Here is an 18678-nt window from a genome sequence, read left to right as displayed (position 1 = left end):
CGAATGTACTTTTACTTGTAATGTAACATTTTTACACTGATAGTTCTTAAAGTAAATGTGTGAATATATCTTCCATATACCTTCCACAGTTGACCAACATAATGTAGTTTGGGTATGTCCTCTAGTTGCCACCAGAGGGAAGCGAAGCGTTACTCTTTGGAGACACGTTTTTCACCGAAGAAGAGCAGACAGGAACATGAATATAAATGAAGCTGTAGGATTGTTTTGGTTTTGCTTGCACCTGTACACGAAGAGGGAAAGTCTGCACTGCTGTCTAACTTGGATTTGACTTATAAGTATCTTGTAGGCATAGGAAAAATATGTAAAACGCACTTGGCGGTGAGCGGTATTAAAATCATTTTTTGGGTGAGTAGGTTTCTTACGTCCTCCTCGTGTTAGTACGATGCTAACCACTAGCTTTGCTAACAACAACAATGCAGGTTTCTCATCCAACCCTAACATTGAAATTATATAAAGTTACTGTAACATGTCTCATCGATCCTTACATACTTGAATACTGTGGATAACTACAGTTGAAAGATGGCAGAGTGGGGAAGCAAAGTCCTCTGCAGAAATCAGAGAGTGGACTGTTGACAAAGGTCTGTTAGGGTCTTTTCTCGTCTTAAACCAAACTTTCCTGTTCCTTTAGGGCTTTGTGAAGTTATTCGTGGCATTGTGGGTCAGGTGTGGTGTAGAACTGTTGTTGAGCTTGAGTCAGGGTTCATTTTATTTGTGTGGGTGTGTGAATTGTTTACAAGACAATGTTTTTCCTGTGTGTTTGAATATGTGATCAAAATGATCTGGGGTAAATGTGCCTAATACACTTTTCCGTCATGTAGGTTTGTAATTCCTCTCTGTGACATCTTGAGCATACCAGACAGTCTCAGACCTTCATCAGTAAGTAAACAGAGATAAATGATGCATGTTTTGAACAACCACACCAATGTAATTAGTAGTCTGCTGACCTTGATCCTTAACTTAATTGTTTTTCTTCAGCATTCTGAAATTTATGTTACACATGCTCAGCAGTGCACATTTTTCAACATCTTATGATGACAATGCTGAGGATGATGGATTCATCTTTGTCTTTCCCTGCAGCCTCCTGCTCCTTCATTGTTATTTATTCTAGTTGGTCAAAGAGGATTTTCCCACAACTATCAGAGCTGCCTGACAGGAGCACGCTGTTGACACTTTTTTTTTTAGAATCACGTGACATAAGTAATTATATCTGATTTAAAAAAGCTCATTGTGCATATTATATGGCTCATTCAAGAAATATTTATATAGATAATATACTTAAGGAGGAATTGCCACAAAGCATTTCCAGTTTAACAATGGAAAGAAAAGCCCACTGATAAGCCAGTGAGAGATGCATGTGCCTAAGCAGGTGTAAAGAGAGGATCATGTCATGTGTAAGTGAATGAGAAAAATGTAGAGCCTAGTTGAAATGATGTCTGTTCCAAGTATCTCCCTGTTGAGCATTGCCATAAGGTCATGAGTGAAAAGAATTTTCTGGACTGGCTTTGTGAGCTTATATGACAGCTGGAGATGGTCGGCCAACAGTTTCCACCTCCCATCCTCTGTCAGCACCTCAGTGGTGAAGGATGCCTGCAGCCTGGCAGCGGAGCTAGGCCTGCCTGTTGCTTTAGTGTTAGAGGAACTCTGAGAATGTGGGCGGTGTCATGGTTGAAAGATTGTGGCTCCAATCTCTGGCTTGTCGAGATGAAGTCTGAAACTTTGAGTCCTCCACTAGATGATATACTGGCTAGCTAGTTTTTCCTGGCTCAGAAATGTGGCTTAGGAGGTAGAAAGCCTATTCCACTGCTAACCAGGAATGAAGACACTGCACCCTTGTATCACAGAGTACATGGCCTTTGTTGTGACTGCATATAGAACAGTCTATTTTAATTCATATGTAATCTTTTTGAATAGAAAATGTTCAGCTTTGTTTCATGTTAGGTAACTTTTATATTGTGCATAATAGCTGTACTTTGAACTCAGCCTGACCAACACACAAACACATTCCATTTTTTTGTAGTGGCTTATCGACGTGCAAAATCAATTAGAGAGGCGTATGAAGAGCGCTTTTCACAAATGGACTCAAGAGAGGTAATTTATTTTATTTATTGCTATTTGTTTTGATTATTTTTCTTTTGGCTTGTGTCATATTGTTTTTACATGTAATACTCTGTTTTTCCTTGTCTGTCCCTTTATGTTGGTTTACAAAGAGGACACTATAAAGGTCTATAATAAAATGAATTGGCCCAGCTAATAGTAATAGGTTAGCTGGAATGTAAAAGGATCTCAAATAAAATGAAAATATACAAAATTATTACAAATTTGAAATCCCTGTCATGCTATTTGGCAATGCTACAGAAGACCCATCTAAATGAAATATTAACCGGTTAAATTGAGACACAGATGGGTGGGTCTGCTTTTTTCATTACCAGGCAGTAGAGTTTCTAGAGAGGTCAGCAAAGAGAATATCATTTAGACTATTAAAACAAATAGTTGAGACGGTAGATATCTAATTTTATCAGGTTTCCTTCAAAATTTAAATTATACTTAAATTAATATGCTCTGAACACTAGACAGAATTGTATAAATCAGAATGCTATATTATATTGAGTGAAATGGAAGTGGAAGGCTTTTTCAGAGATACATCTTCACCAACCTTCAGTGAAGAAGAAAGGGACTGGATGGAGGCGCCTGTCCTGTAAAATGAAATGAAATCCCTCTCAACTGGTAAAACACCAGGCGATGATGACTTATACAATTGAATTCTATAAATGATCCCAAGACACTCCTACACCACTTCTATTTGTGCAATTATTTCTGTATACGAAATAATAAATAATTCATCCATGCTACTAATCATGCCCGGGCTACTATTTCAGAATTGGTTTCAGAAGTCGTTGGTTATAAACAGTCGTTGTTATCATGATACTGTAATTATTATTTAAGCTGCAGTCTTGTGATTAACTTCTTGTGACCATTGTAGATATTTATGGTAGCACTATTTATTAACTTATTATTCTCCATCAAAAACAGATGAACTCACTTTTTTAAGGTTACTCTCGGGGGAGATATTGATATTGTGTCCACGTTTAATTGTCAGTGCAATGTCAGTTTTCATTACCAGGAGGGTTTAGCGATTAAAATGGAAATGCCTCCAAACATTCTGCCCACAAATATAATTATTTGTAAATAACAGCTTTAGTTTCAAACAATGTATATTTTGTATCCATTTATACTGAACTCTGGAGCACTTTCAAGAGCATGTTATTTATTAATCAAGTTATTCTTAATTATTCTTGTCATGCAGGTAACAGTTCATCGTGTTGTCAATATTGTTGAAAAGAGGAGTCCTATGGTTCGGCCGGGATCGGAATTTGACAGAGGCTTTAATGATGACCAATGGTATGACAGTCCTCAAAACTACCAGGACGCAAGAGAATGTCACGGGGAAGGCAGTTACTCACACAATGATCGTCGATACTTTGAGGAAAACCCCAACTTTGGCAGTTTTCGCAGAAACTCCTCGCCCCCACGTAATGTAAGACAAGCTTGGAATGATTTCTTTATAAATCGAATTCTGTTATGTGTTAATACCATTAAAATATCACAGCGCTATAGCCAAACCAGTCTCTTTGTAAGTGTTGAGTAGTCTGATCATTTAAGCTGATCAAATAGAAACTTCCAGAAATGGCATACCAATGTGTATGACTCCAACATAAGTATGTTAGAAAGATAGCAACAGAACAGCAAATGACATTTATGTAATTAGGTTCTCGTAGGCCTTTTTGTAGTTCACAACAGTGTCATTAAATGTAAGCATAAACATTCCACATTTGCAGCATTTCTCAATTAAGGTTGTTGTAATTGTGATTTTTGTTTTTCAGGAGGCACCATACTCACAGATACGTTATAACAGAGATGATTTGAGGCATCAGTTAGGCTCAAGGTAATTTATATTGATTCTTTTATATCAAAGGTCAATTTTTGTCTGATGATGTTACTGTCAGTGGCTTCACTAAAATTCTGACTGTAATGCATCCAACTGGCCTCTAGGAGGAGGCAGAGTTCTATCATTTGAAATGTGAATATCATTACCTTCATGGAAATGTAATGACCCTCATGTTTTGTGGCTTTCTTTGCATTTAATGTCATTGAGAAAAGATTGATTAGTCAACCAATCGTATACATGTAAAATCACTTTGAACTTAATTATTTGCTCCTACATACCACCCAATATTAAAGAATATAACATCTGTTATTACACATTGTTGCTTCGGTAAATGCCTTGGAAGAAAAGTATAAGCATATTTCAATTATGTGTGATCACACTGCTCTTAAGGTAAGCTCAAGAGCTTAACCCCAGACAGAGCAGCTAAGTCCAGCAGTTATAACTCTTACATCAACAGACACTCTTCTTGCCCCGGCCACTTCAACATACCAACAGTTTACGGGCCCCCCCTTTCCAGGAGTCATACCAGGCTAGAGACGGGGACAAAAGGCACTAGTGTCTACTCACTCAGCCACACAACCCCACCCCCAACCCCTACCCCACCCTAAGAGGAAAAACAGCTGGACCACTCCCTCTTGAGTCAAACACCCACACACACACCTCAGATATTCCAAGCAGAACATATCTTGTGTCTCCTATCGGTCAAGTATAACTTATCTGCATTAAATTAAAATGTATTTACTCAAAAATCTGTCTGTTGCCGTGCTGCTACTGCATGAAACAAGTGAGGTACATATTGGTGAAAATATTTAGTGTTAAGACTTTTTTTTAAAAAGTGATTAAAAACGTTTTACCTACCTAAACTGAAATTTAGACACACATACGGTTATAGACAGTGGATACTGTGTTACCTGGATGCCTGGGATCATTATTTGCTAAATGTACTTTAAAAATATTTTTTTTTATTTTGCCACCTGTAAACAATTTTTTTGACATGCTTTGGTTGGCGGTCTGAGGTGTCAATCACACTTAATTGATTAAGTGTTTGTGGCAACACTGCATTCGGACATCATAGCCATCATTGATTTGTTACTGCTTCAGTTTGTGGCTCTTGGATGCTTACCCTGGTGGATTACCCTCTTGGCTTTATCATAATGCTTTAGATCTTGGCAAAAGATATGGAAGTTCCATTGTATGACAACATTTTAGGGACAAGTTGGACCAGTTTTGACAGTAAAAGATGTGAAGTATATTCATAAACGGGCTGTGGCAGTGTCTCTGCACTGTCAACACTCGACTTTTATAATGCTCCAACGTTTCTATCAGAAAATCAGTGTTCCAGCTCCTCAGTTTAGAGAAAGTTTATGTTTCAGCTATAAATAGGCAGCTGATTGCCCTTCCCTGCATCTTATCTCAAGGACAGCAAGGCAGGAAGTTGGTCTGTAGGGTCCTTTCTTGCACAAAGTGCTGCAGTGCGCATGTGGACAAGGGACTAATTAAAATTGACTCTCTAGCCCCAAACAGAAACTTTACAGGCACTCCTGTAAGACCAAGCAGGGTTCACACTCACGGGGAACAACAGCATAGCTACGTGTGTAGGCTCTGTAACTGCTTAACATTCAACTATAAATCTAGCTTAATCTGTGCAGGATAAAGAAAAGTAGTGCATCTCCATAATGAAGTTCTGCAGTGTAGTGTTTGTGACACACATTTGAATCGCTTTTCTTTCTCCCTTGTGGAGTTTTTTACTCACAGATCATGGCATAAGTTATGTGCCTGATGTAGTGCTCCATGTAATTAGTCACTTTTTTAATGAACTTTCAAAAGGTAGCATCTGAAATGAAGCTCTGTCTGGTCTTTGGAAGCTGCTTTTTAAAATCTATCAAGTTCATTTTTACACATAAACAAGCCAGGTTGTTGTTTTTATATTTTGCTGTTTGTTGTTATTAAAGAAAGCAAAGGGAATAAAAATGCAAATATTGTCAGTTGTTGTTATTAGCTTTAACTCTGGAGACCCACAGTTCATTTTTAGGCTTCATCACTCACCAATGACTTGCTTTGGTCTAGTCGTTTCTTAGTGTAATGACTAAATCTCCATAGAACTAGAAGTTTTTTTCTAACTTTTTTTTCTTACCTTTTAGATGCGTTGTGTACTACTAATTCAGTGTTTGGCAAATGGCAGGCTGAGTCTTGGCTACTTCAAACAGACCCTAGTCATAAAAGTTTGAGGCCTTGTTAGACCTGCTCTTTGTTTGAGATGTAGCTTGAGTTCAGGCAGAGGTCGTGACAGCCAGGTGCCTTTGGGTCATTTATACCTCAGGACCTAAAGGTTGTTGTTGGAACATACGCTTTGAGTCTGGAAAATCGTAAAAATTAGGTACAATGAACAGTGATGTTCCAGCGCTTGTGCTGGGCGTACCACGTTAGATACATGCTCTGATGGGTCGATGCATTACATGGTTGAATAACAAATTTGGTGGCAGTGCTTTGTGACTTCAGCTCCATACTGGGCTTAGTAGTGGCTTCTGCCTTCAATTGAAGACAGATAGTACTGAAAGAAGACCAAAATTGGTCTAACTCTTGCTTGTGCCAAAGTGGAAGATTGCCTCCGTTCCACAAATTGATCAGTTTGCCACAGTGATCCACTGAGTCTGGAATGAAGTCTTTGTGGTTTTGTCTTCTATTTATTCTGTTTCCATTGCTCATCTGAAGGCGTTCACTGACAAATATCCCAAACTTTATCTTCTTAAACCAGTAATGATAAAAATGATGAACTTCGAATTTACACTTGATATACTGTTGTTGTATTTTCTGTTCACGTTGTTTGTTGGTGTTTTATGTGTCTGTGTTTGCAGCCCCTGTAGTTCTGCTGTCTACAACAAATTTCCCACAAGGGACAATAACGTTTATCCTTATCCTTACTGTTGATTTATTTATCATATTTCCCCTTAACCTTAACAGTTTTTGCCATGTGTGGATCAGCATTTCTAGCCATTGATGTTGCTATATATGCTGTATTTAAAAAATATATTTTTCAGGCACAGTGGCAGAGCTGGACCCTATTTCCACAAAAGAGGTCGAGGGGTAGCCCCTTCTCAAAGGTCAGTACAATCCAAACAAGACAAATCAAGTCCCGCACATTCATATGGTTTTCAGGTATACAGGTTACAAACTCTCAACTCTCAACTGTAAGGAGGCAGGGCTTGAAATCCTTAGTCTAGTTCTTGCTGACCTTCAAAAGGGACAAAATAAATTTATTAAAAGCAATGACCAGATGCTATTTTATTAATTGATATTCTGACACACAAATTATCCCCCACTCTTACATTTTATTGATAGTCCAGTGTGCTAGGTTTTCAGAATAGGACACTTATTTATCAGCAAATCAATTATTGTCCAGATGAAGCCACTTATGTAGCAAAGTGATTTCGTCACAAAGAAGAATTAATGTAAAAAAATCACCACTTATATACAATAATCAAATTTTAAGGGAGTGCTATAGTACAACTTTTTAGTATTATGTCCCTTATTTTAACTTCAGGACATGTTCAGAAATGTGTTTCCTCCTTCAAGCTGTCATGTACGTATATAAATGGAAAATACATTGATAGACATTATTCTTCTAAATAACTTTGATCACTGTTATTTTAGTTTTGTCACCAATATTCACAACACTGATTTTTGCAGAGAGCCTGTAGATTTTTTTTTAAAACTATTAACTCCGGGAAGATTCAGTGGTTTCATGAACTAACATGGTTGTTGTTTATTTCAGCAGAGAAAACCGGCAATCTCAGCCGGGAAGCGCACGGGACCGCTCTCCTGTAAGGAGAGAAACCCAGCCATCTTCATCTTCACTTGTCCGCTCTGGGTCAAACAATAGCAATAAGAGCTTCTCCCCTGACAGGGACAAAGGCTACACCTACCAGAGGAGTAAGTATTAAAGGAGGGTTTTTTGCTCAAAACAAAGACAGGGGATTTTGTCTCACATCACTTATATTGTAAGCACATTTGGAGAGGAGGATCTTTTGATGGCCAGTATGAATAGGATTAATGAAAATTGTTTCAATGTTAAAATGGGCTCCTGACTTTTGTTTTAAGACATACTTGAGAAATTGTGAACCTATACTTTAAGTCTACAGTGGATCTCGCCTAGCTCAAGATTATGGATTTGGAAAAGGCTGTTTCTCAGTTGTGGTTAGCTGAAAGTAATTAAAGGTAGTTCTATCAGACAAGCTGAAAATGACTACACAGGAAGCTTCCTCACAAAACATCATATACGTCTACACATCTACTCAGGAATATCAATAAAGAAACTAGTATAATAGCAGTAATACTACTTTATACTTCAGCACTTTATCAATCATTACATCATGTTAATCTGATGTTTCTTTTTCATATGAAAGCTCACTGTTAATAGTAATACTATGTATAATACACTTTAAGTAAGTAAAAATATACTTTATAACACACTGAAGGAATCAGGTCCATATACATTTTGCACTCTCCTACTTTGACTTTCACCTTGTTCTTTCAAATCTGTTGCACAGAACTAGCAGTAATGGACCTAGCTGTTTGACCTGCTGGCCCTGTGGATAGTATGAAGTCCAATAACAAAGCACCCCTCTGAACAACCTGACATTGTTGTTGGCCACAGCATCCAAAACCTGAGGGAGCATAGACAGTGGGACTGTTGAAGTATTTATCCGTATCTTATAAAAAGAGATGAATACAATGCTAGTCCTTGTAGCTGTTAGACCTTCCAACAATAGACATCATTTTTCCATTTAACAGAAGTATACACATAATTATAACGTCTAAAGGAATTAAGCCAGTCCAGGTGAAGCATCTGTTTTCAGAGGTGTGTGTAATGTGAGGGGTCAGGGTTTGCTGAAACATGTTAAGATGTTAATTACACTAACACCACACACACTTTCAGAGTCTGGGAAAAAGGATACCCTTGGTTTATTGGGGTGGTTTGGCTTTGGATTCAGAACCTGACCTTTTCTTCAGTGAGAAAGTAGTTTATGTGGTGGTTTAACAATGTCTTCACAATCACTTTGGATCCCTCATTTTATATGCTTTCTTTTGACTTTTACAGGCTTTAGAACTTTAATTAGCAATGCTGAGCCGGCTAAATTTATGGATTCACATTTTACAAATGCTTGTTTTAAAGTGACCTGACATAAGGTTATTAGGCTGAGGGGAAGGAGTACAGACAGTAATTTCTCCTGTGCTTTGATTTCTAAGATGCATATGCATATTATTGTGCTGAAAACATAGCCCCTTGTACCACCCTTTGAAGATGCAATAAACCAGTGAGAAAACAGTTGTACCTCCCACCTCCACCCCCATCTGGGATACTAATTAGGCCAGCACAGCAAAGTACATAGAAATAGGATTTCAGTGATTGTGTATGTATACTAGGCTTTGTCCTGTACACAGAAGCTCTATGCAATCTCTTTTTACAAATTATTTATTGATGATGACTAGTATTGGTGAGTAATTTTGGAGATGCTACCACTTGCATGGCTTGGTCTGGATTTCAGGTGAATTGGCAGTAAGGGAGCAGATGAAGACCTCTGGGGCATTGGTAGACCGTATAATAGGCTTCATAATAGGCTCTTATAATGTGAAATACAGCTTACGTCTGTTTTGTCAAAGAGTGAGAGATTCCCTTCTGTGCCACTGCATGTCACAGTAAATGAAGGGCTTGTCAGATCTAATGCTTGACAGTCTAGAACCACCTCCCCCTACACATTTCTGACATTGGGGGGTAGAGTAGGGGGTATCCAGTAGTTTTTGTTATAGTCCAAAATGTACAGGCCAAGATGAACACCCACTTTATACAGAAAATGGCTGTATAAAGATGGAGAAGTGTGCAGAGGTGAGAACTATGCACACAGATACATCTGTTACTTTTGGTATAAATGAATGCGTTTGAATTAATTAATATATAATTATTGTATCAAGCCACTCTTTTCGCTCACCATTTTGTTTTGAGCATACCCCGGCCTGAACACTCTCTGTCTGCTCAAGACTGCAGTATCTTGTCTTCCGGCCGTTTTGCAGTCTTGGTGGGTTTGTGGAGAGAGAGCTACCTGGGGACTCCATAGCCCCCCTGAGGAACTCAAATTAAGATGGAGGTTTTAGCCCAGTCTAATCACTATGGGGGATTCCTTCAGCAAAAACAAACAACTTGGCCATATTTGTTTCTTTCTAGACGCATAGGAGCCAGCATAGGACAATATTTCAATTTAGGCGTATCTGAACTCCTCGACCGCTATTGTGTGGGAGGCTCAAACAAGGGAGTATTAAAAACACTGTGATTTATTGTTTTCAGCTGCGTCATAGTGCCTTCGCTTCATGATTGTTCAGAATGATAAGTGAGTTTTGTTTGATGTCTCAAAGTTAAAAATAATTGTGCTCCAGGGTATTATTAAAAAATCTATTATTTTATGGTGTTTTGCAGTTCTTAGACAGCACAGTGGGGAGAACTGAGTGACACAATTATTAAAGATTAATCAAATAAAACAAAGGTCTTTGTCCAGATTTGAACTGGGGATGCTGCAGTTAATGTGACATGCATCTCAGACCGCTGACCCACCAGAGCACTCCCTCTGGGTTCATTTTAAATCAGCAAAATTTTAAAATGGCAAAAAAGAAAAATCTTTTTACAGTTTTGTTAGAACAGTTTTTTAAAAAATATAATCATTTCAGCATGATTATCTGCTTGTTTAATCACTTTCCATTTCAATGTCTCATGGTACTCTTCTCCATAGATAAGCCTAATGTGGTGACAAGCCACACTCCCAACAGCTCTGCAGAGGGGTCTCTTCACAGCTCAGGATCTTCAAAGGTAAAACCGGTATTTAAGGGCAACCAGTGTCACTCACACATGAAATATGTTGCAGTCAGTAAAATCAAACACAATACCATTTCTGTTGCTGTAATAGAGAAAAATCTTAATTTGAGCTGTAAGGATGTGTTGTGGAATATCACATGTACTGTAAATAACTTTCAGGTACATCTTTACATTTCCTAATCATAGCAAAAACTTTGGTAGAACAAATTTTCTCTCGAGCAAAGCAAATTAAATTAAATTTGTTGGATAATTATATTGACCCAAACTAAGGACATGCACATTATAGTCTCCCTTCTCTTCAAAAGGAATGAAATTAAAACAACTTCAGCATGTAAATGGTAGAACTATGAGGTTTGATGGCTTGCAATTTTGTAGTATGATACCAGTTTTTTCTGATGATAGGCAGTCAAATCATACTTCAGATATTCTATGATGAGGCACATCCAACCAATTGTAAGAATTCCATACTTGAAATAAGTTAATAATAATGAATGGAACCATACAAACTGATTAAAAAGGGAAACAAAAACATTGCATCATCAAAACACCAGAGATTTATATTGTAATATTTTTTATGATAAATGTAACTTGTGAATAAAACAATTTCCATGTCTTTGAAGTAAAAAAGTGTTTACTACGGCATTATCATGCATTAATAATGCAACTTTGAACAATATAGGTAAAACATATAGTACATGACTTGCAGTAAATGGGCTAAAACAGCCTAGGTCCTGAGGCTAGTGTTTCTGTGTTTCCTTTAATTGCCAGTGCAATCTTTTGATGTATTTGTGATAGTGGGTCTATTTACTGTTGACGTGCGGCATGCATAATGAGGCCTATACAAAAACAAGAACTCAACACCCGCAAATTGTCTTTATTTGAAACACTTTGAAATCAGAACCAGTTTCTAAACCGGGTGACCTCAGCTCTAACCCTTAACCTTTGGCCCGCTAGGAAAAACCTCCTGCATCTGCAGCGGAGTCGGAGGAGGTGGTAGCTGCCAGCATGGAGCCAAAGCCGACTCCAGAGAAAGACTTGAAGGCCCGTCGATTGGTGGCCATTCAGGCTAAGGCTCTGGAAATTGAGAAGGTAATAAGATTTGCCATACCATACTATACTGTAGTAAATGCAGCAAAAATGTTCATCTTAACCTGACATTTTCTGACATTGAATCTCAAGATCACAAAACATGTATACAAATCTGCAAATGAGGTGAGGGTTTATTTTTCATTCATTTTCTATTGCAAACGTTTAGTTTTCAGGTGGCATTTTCTTCATTTTGGAATAACCACATGCTTTAATCTGCATTTTTCCAGGTCACAGGGCAGGGAGCATGTCCCAGGGGCATTAGTGAGAGATTAAAGTAGTGCACTACTGTATTAAACAATACACATACTATATCAGGATTACAAGTTAGTTTTTTTTGTGTAGCTACTGAGATAATACAGGCCCATAATCAGGGTTCCTAATGGGTTTTTACCTAATTGTGGTTCACTGGGTGCCCTGTGTTACATGCCTAGATACTGAGGTGATTCTTCCTACGCTTTTGTTGTAGCTTGGAGTATAGAGTTGATATAAAAGGTGGATAAATGTGCCCTGCCCGGCAACTTATGACATTTGTGAAACACTGTATTTGAGAGACACTTTTTGGTGTAGAGAAGAGGGATGAGTCAGCAGAAAAGTCTTCGGCACCTCAGGTTGTGATGCCTCTCGTGACCTGCTATTTGGAGTTTCTTCCCTCCCCTTCATCGCCCTGCACTACAGTACCACTTATCTGTTCCCGTTAAAGCAGGGCAGGAATTGCCCTGCAGGATGCAGGCGGCCCACCCACAGTGTGGTACGTCTCCTGGCATTAGTGCACATATGCTTACCCTGCCATTTTCAACCACTTCTACAGACTTGGTGAGATGCTATAACCTTCTACTGTCTCTTTACTGTAACATCTGCCCCAGGCTTAATTAAACACTCACTGATCCATCACTGCTGGCGATTGCCAAGCTGAGCAGATCAGGTAGTGGGCAAAGCTATTCTAGGCTCAGATCTCTTCAACTGCGCCATTCCACAACAGTTGTAAAATAATACTTTCTCATAAACCAAAAAAATGCAATTCCTAATTTCCTTAATATCCCATTTCTTTATTTTTCAGCGAGGTCATAATACTGTGTATAAGCCTGTTAGCATTGGTCTGGTTCTGTTGAAAATTGATTTGTCACACCAGCATTGCTATTCAGCCTATTCACTTGTTGTAATACATACTTTCTGAGGGGTTCAAAAGGACATCAAAAACCTCGAACAAATACATAGACACAGTAAACATTCTTGCTTATGACACTTCCTGACATAACATGTTGCAAAAGGGTAATTCATTTCATTACAGACATAATGAAAAAACATGCTCTTGTTTTGTAAACATTCTTCACAATAAATCATTCCCCTTTTTTCTGAAATAACAGAAGACAAGAGAAGATATTTATTATTCTTGGGATTGACCACAGAACAAATGAGCATATAAAATAACAACAGCAACATAGGAACTCGGAAAATATACATTCAAAATTCAGCTAAGTGCCTGGGAGTGATTTTCAGAAGAGTCCATTCATCATCTCAATCAGCACAAATGAAACATATCCATTTCAGCCATTAGCCCCTCCATCGAGAGGTCCGGTTTGCAGCTTGAGTGATTAAAATGGCTCTTTTAATATCACCTAATGTGTACCAGCCCTCAAGTCATTACCCTACTTCCCTTATTATGCAGGACCCCTGCCTGCATCAATGCTCATTTGAACAGAGCCTCACTAAATGTCCATGTGAGAGCCGTATGTATAATCTCACTCAGACCCCTAACTTTCCAACCCCCACCCAGTATCCCAGTGCACACTCCTGTCGTTATATTCAAAATTTGGACCTCCACAAACATCTGATTTGGGCAGAAGCCCGATTTTTAAGGCCCCTAGTGTTGCTGGTTCTCTCGGGGCTCCCGTCCTGTGTGGCCCCACAGTATCAGGCTTAAAGATCAGCTTATGGCTCCCACTCCAGGGAGGGAATTTAGGCAGAACCTCCCTGTAACCTTTTCTCACAGCACATAGAGCACGATCAGGTCAAAAGCACCCTTCCTGTTTGTTCAAGTAACATGGGAGCAGTTTTTACAGAAATAACAGCCTGTTTGAAGTCACTCCACGATGAATCAGTACTGTAATAAATGTGGAGTGATGCTCTTCATCTCTCACAAATTTACATACATATTCATGTGCATGTGCGCATATGATAGCTTACAGTCCAGCTGCAGTACCATCAAGGGAAAGCTCTTAATTTGAGTTCATAGTTCATTATAAGGCCACTTTTTCCAACTCTCTCCTCATCCTTTTTTTTTTAAGCTTTCAAGTGTGTAAAACTGTGTATATACGATATAATGAAGTGAAAATGTAATCACTGTCAACAAAGGCTGTAGCTTGGGAAAAGTTTAGGAAGGTTTTGTTTTGAAAGATGGCAAACATAATCAGTCTTAAGTGATTAGAGGGGTACTGGCTTGTGGGACATTCACCACATGTTTGTGTCTCATTTAGCCCATGTTTCCTCTCACATCGTCAAACCTGGAAGCAATTTTTGCTTCTCTTCAATAATGCACACTTAGTGAAAATGTTGTGCAAAGGAGAAATTTGCATTTAAGAGATAGTAGGAAGCCACCTCAACTTGAGGCTGTGTAATGGAAAATTATGATTATGTTACAAAAAAGGATCACAACAGCCTGAGATGCGGTATCTCATAATATACAGTATGAAAACACAGAATGAAACCTGTTTTGTTGAATTAAGTTGACCCTGAGCTTAGCTGGCCACACGTGTTGTGAGTCTCTCACTTCTTTGTGGTGAAGCTGAGGACTATTATTATGTGGGGCCGCGAATTCGCTTGACATGATCTGCAGACATTAAAGCATCAGCCTGAGTCCAAACATATCCCACAGTCTGGGATATTTCTGTCAGTTTTTTTGACTTGCCTTCCCCCTGTGTGAGCATGTTCTGATACAGCTATAATAACCTGTATTCCAGTAACATTCATAGCTGTTAAAGTCAGCTATGAATGTAACTACTTTTAATCTTACCACAACATTTAGTGCATTTTTCCCAGAAAGTGGAGCAAACAGTCATGCAGTCCCATATGATTTTGTGATGCAGAATGTGGGTTCAGGATGCTTGAATGAACTGATAAGTGTTCATCAACTATCTGAACATGCTGTAACTAGTTCAGCAGGGGAATTATCAGGGGAGGAGAGAGGGAAAGAGAAATAAAATTAAAAAAGCTGTTAAGGAGAACAGAAGTCATCTAGGGGCTGGAGGCATTGCCATTTTTGAACTTTGTTGTAATTATCAGGTAGAGCATAAAATGGAGACCCGTCATTTTCTTCCTCCAAGTTATGTGTCTGTGTAATTTTATTATTTTACTTGATGTACGTAGCCTCCCTTTGTTTCAGTCTGACATACACTAAAAATTGTTGATTTGGAATTTTTTTCTCCCCAGCAGGTACTCTCAGTAGCCTCGGTCAGCTTCTCTTTTGTTTGTTTTAACACGGGACCTTTCTTTTGCTTGAAAACAAGTGAGTGGATCCCATGTGGCAAATTGTTTCCATCTATATCTCTACAACCCTTTGGTCATAAAGATCATTGTGATATGGACTGTGGCAAATTTCACATTTCTTTTTTGGATTGTGGACTCACAGTTCTACATTGGATTTGTGTTCTTTTCTCCCTATGTGATGAAAGTTATACACTTCAGCATAGTATATTATCTAGTGTAGTACAGTACTGAGACACTTTTTATTGCTGAAAACCATCATGAAATTCTAATCACTGTATAGTTAAGTCATGTGAGGGTGATAAAATGAATTTACGAAGGCTCTTGTGATCATGATACAAATTGATGGATACACGATCATGAGTTAGCTTAGATACACATTACGTAATGTGTATCTAGGCAAAGAAACGACAGTTGTGGTTTTAAATTTCCCCATAACTGACAGAACCCTGGAATATAGCCCCTTAACCGGTTAACCTCACATTCTGCTCACGACCGGACATTGATTTAAGTTGACAGGCAGTATTTTTCTTTTCAAAGTTACCAAATCTGATGGCTTGTGTTTTATTGCATTTAACGGACAGTTAATGTTAGATGAGATATTGTCAAAGTAATTTGGGTGACAACTAAGGCCTATGCAGCCCACATTCCTAAAGTGGCTATGTGATCTGTTTTATTAAATCACTATCTAAAGTTGTCATATCTCATTGTTGTAGGTATCTCTACTTTAGGACATCATATCTCTTGACATTTGGGTAAATTTAATGCAAAGAGTGACTGACTATTTTAGAGATGATACATTCTTGGAGATCAATAAGGTATGTCTTCTAAAGTAAATCCTCTATGGCCATATATGCCTATTTTTGTAAGTCAGTGTGTATTTAATCTTAAATAGTAATTAGATTGTATTGGCCTACAGAGTAATTGTTTTAAGCCACAGAAAATCATTCTGCCTACCCCAGTGACTCTAACTTGAAGGGCGAGGTAATCTGGCCTGCATTAACCCAACCCTGGAGGACCCTGTTGTCCCGGACTGCTCCTTGACAGTCTGGAGTAGCCCTGAACTTCTACGCGGCTTCAGTGCAGGGTCCCACATTAAGCTTTTTCTCCCCAGGTGATAAAGATGTTGTGAGCTTGCACCTGGGACACTAATAAAGAACTTAATAGCCTAGTTTTGGGTCAGCAATAAAATCTGAGAGGGATGTGAGAGCTTGTTACAATGTGGTGTGAAAGAATGCTACAGCGCTGCAAACATACTTTGACACCTCATGAGCAGACATGTGCTTGAATAGGTTTGCATACACACATTCACACAGCTGTTTCATGCAATACACCAATTTAGCAGGAATGGGTTCATTAAGTTCACAGCTCTATAACGTTCAAAAAGCTCTGAGGTAGAAGTGCTTGTTTGTGAGGTCAGTTGCATTTTCTCTTCAAAGTGCCCATAAATAATATAAATGAATTGACAAATTATAAACAAATTTTCTTTAATACATTAATTGTTACACTATTCCTCTACGTATAAAATGGTTTAGTTGGCATAAAATGCCAATCTACCATCAAATTTTCATTTCATGGTTTGAGCGTCATTTGAACCATTAAATTCAGTCATAAGGTGTATAATGTTTTAACTTGCAAACCTGTAAGGCAATACAATATACAGATATATACCCCAGTCTATTAAACTGAAGAGCAAAATATGTGTATGTGTGCACCATGTAATGTAAATTTCTAACATAATGTGCTAACTTATGATATTTCATAAATGCAACTAAAAAGGGTGTAAAACACATTTTGAAAACCAGCGAACAAACTTAATCCTGTCAATCATTTAAAAAAAAAAACATTTCATTACCATTTTGACAGTCTACTACAGAAGAAATAGGCTTAGATCCTGAAGGTCCTGCTGAGCCATACCTCCAAAAATTAACAGTAGAAAACAAGTAAAATTATTTTTTTCTTCTTCTTTGGTGCTGAAGCCATCAAAGAAAAGCCTTTTTCAGTTCTGGTTAGATGGGAACAAAAACACAAAATGCTAACTTTCAGGTCTAACTTTTCAATTATATTCTATATATGAGATGTCCCTAAATGTACAATATATAGATATAAATTACCTTTAATCATTATGAAAGCCTCAAGTGCAGACCAATCCACAATTTATTTGTTACTGTTGTGCTCTTTTAAATAAAGGTTTGGCATTGGCTTTTAAACTTCTCTGTATCATTATGAATATTGACATTCCTGCCATTGTTTTTTTTATGTGCAGCATTACAGACAGGATTGTGAGACATTTCGCACAGTGGTGAAGATGTTGGTGGCCAAGGAACCCAGTTTGGAAAATCTACTACAGGCTTCACTGGATGAAAACCTGTTGGAGATTAAACAGCACTGCCTAGATGCCCTTAGGCACTTCGTGAAGGAGCTGGACGAAGTATTAGAGCAGCCAGACACCTTAGGGCAATCCAAAGGTGAAAAACCAATGAAATGACAATATGGAGTTAAAATCTTATTTTTGGACGACATGGAAAAATGTCCAAGAAGATTAACACATTTAAACTATTCAGATAATGTTTTTTTTATCCTCTTGCAATTATTTTAATGCAAGGATTCAACTGTATTAGAAACAAAAGACAATATCTCTGGAGGTGTTTTTTTTTCCATTTGCTAAAGATTTAAGACCCGAAGCTAGATTCGATCATTGTTACAATTAATATGTTTATGTTAATAATAAAATACCTACAGTATTGTGAAGGGGGGCCTTGTGGACTGAATTACACTGGGTCAAAGTTCTATGAAAACCTGAACAGTTCTAGTTTCACACTAGCTGGGTTTTTACTATGAATGATATAGTAAAAAATTATATACGGACAAATTGTCAAATATAACACTCAGTTGATTACACACTACATCTATTACTGAAATAGATATAAGTGAAATGTTTGATCATTCACCCAGCTAGAGGCTTGGTCTTGCTGTTCAATCCCTACGATTAAGAGCATTTGCAGAATGAATGAGTCAAATATTAAAACTTTCCTCTCATGAACCTTTGCGCAATCTTTATTCATATGTAGACACTTGCGCTAACCTCTGTGGAATCAGTGAGTGCAACTAACACTGACTGTAATGCATGAAAGAGTCCAACATGGTGTTTTTCAGTGCAGAACAATTTTATACAAAAACAGATTCATTTTTTATTTTTAAATTATACATTTTTATTATTTTCAGTTGTAACCTAATTGTTTTTATCTTTTAGAGTTTGAGGTCAACTTTTGAAATAAAA

At 37.9% G+C, this 18678-nt stretch overlaps 1 protein-coding gene across 4 annotated transcripts; it reads left to right on the top strand.

The window, feature by feature from the left end:
• The first annotated feature begins 213 nt into the window (after positions 1 to 213).
• Positions 214 to 18661, top strand: LOC133982203 (periphilin-1-like). 4 transcript variants are annotated; one of them, XM_062421151.1, is made up of 10 exons: positions 214 to 366; positions 840 to 897; positions 2039 to 2109; positions 3326 to 3556; positions 3903 to 3964; positions 7006 to 7068; positions 7743 to 7897; positions 10747 to 10823; positions 11784 to 11918; positions 17665 to 18661. In XM_062421151.1, coding segments are annotated over exons 2-10 (1017 nt in total). In that variant the 5' UTR covers positions 214 to 366; positions 840 to 896; the 3' UTR covers positions 17887 to 18661. The 4 variants fall into 4 exon arrangements, with proteins under 4 accessions (XP_062277135.1, XP_062277133.1, XP_062277134.1 ...); XM_062421149.1 differs by having other exon boundaries at positions 7740 to 7897; XM_062421150.1 differs by having other exon boundaries at positions 215 to 339; positions 7740 to 7897.
• Positions 18662 to 18678: the final 17 nt, after the last annotated feature.

The sequence above is a fragment of the Scomber scombrus genome, chromosome 6 (assembly GCF_963691925.1).
Source record: "Scomber scombrus chromosome 6, fScoSco1.1, whole genome shotgun sequence".
Lineage (NCBI taxonomy): Eukaryota > Metazoa > Chordata > Actinopteri > Scombriformes > Scombridae > Scomber > Scomber scombrus.
This window is presented reverse-complemented; position numbering and strand designations above follow the sequence as displayed.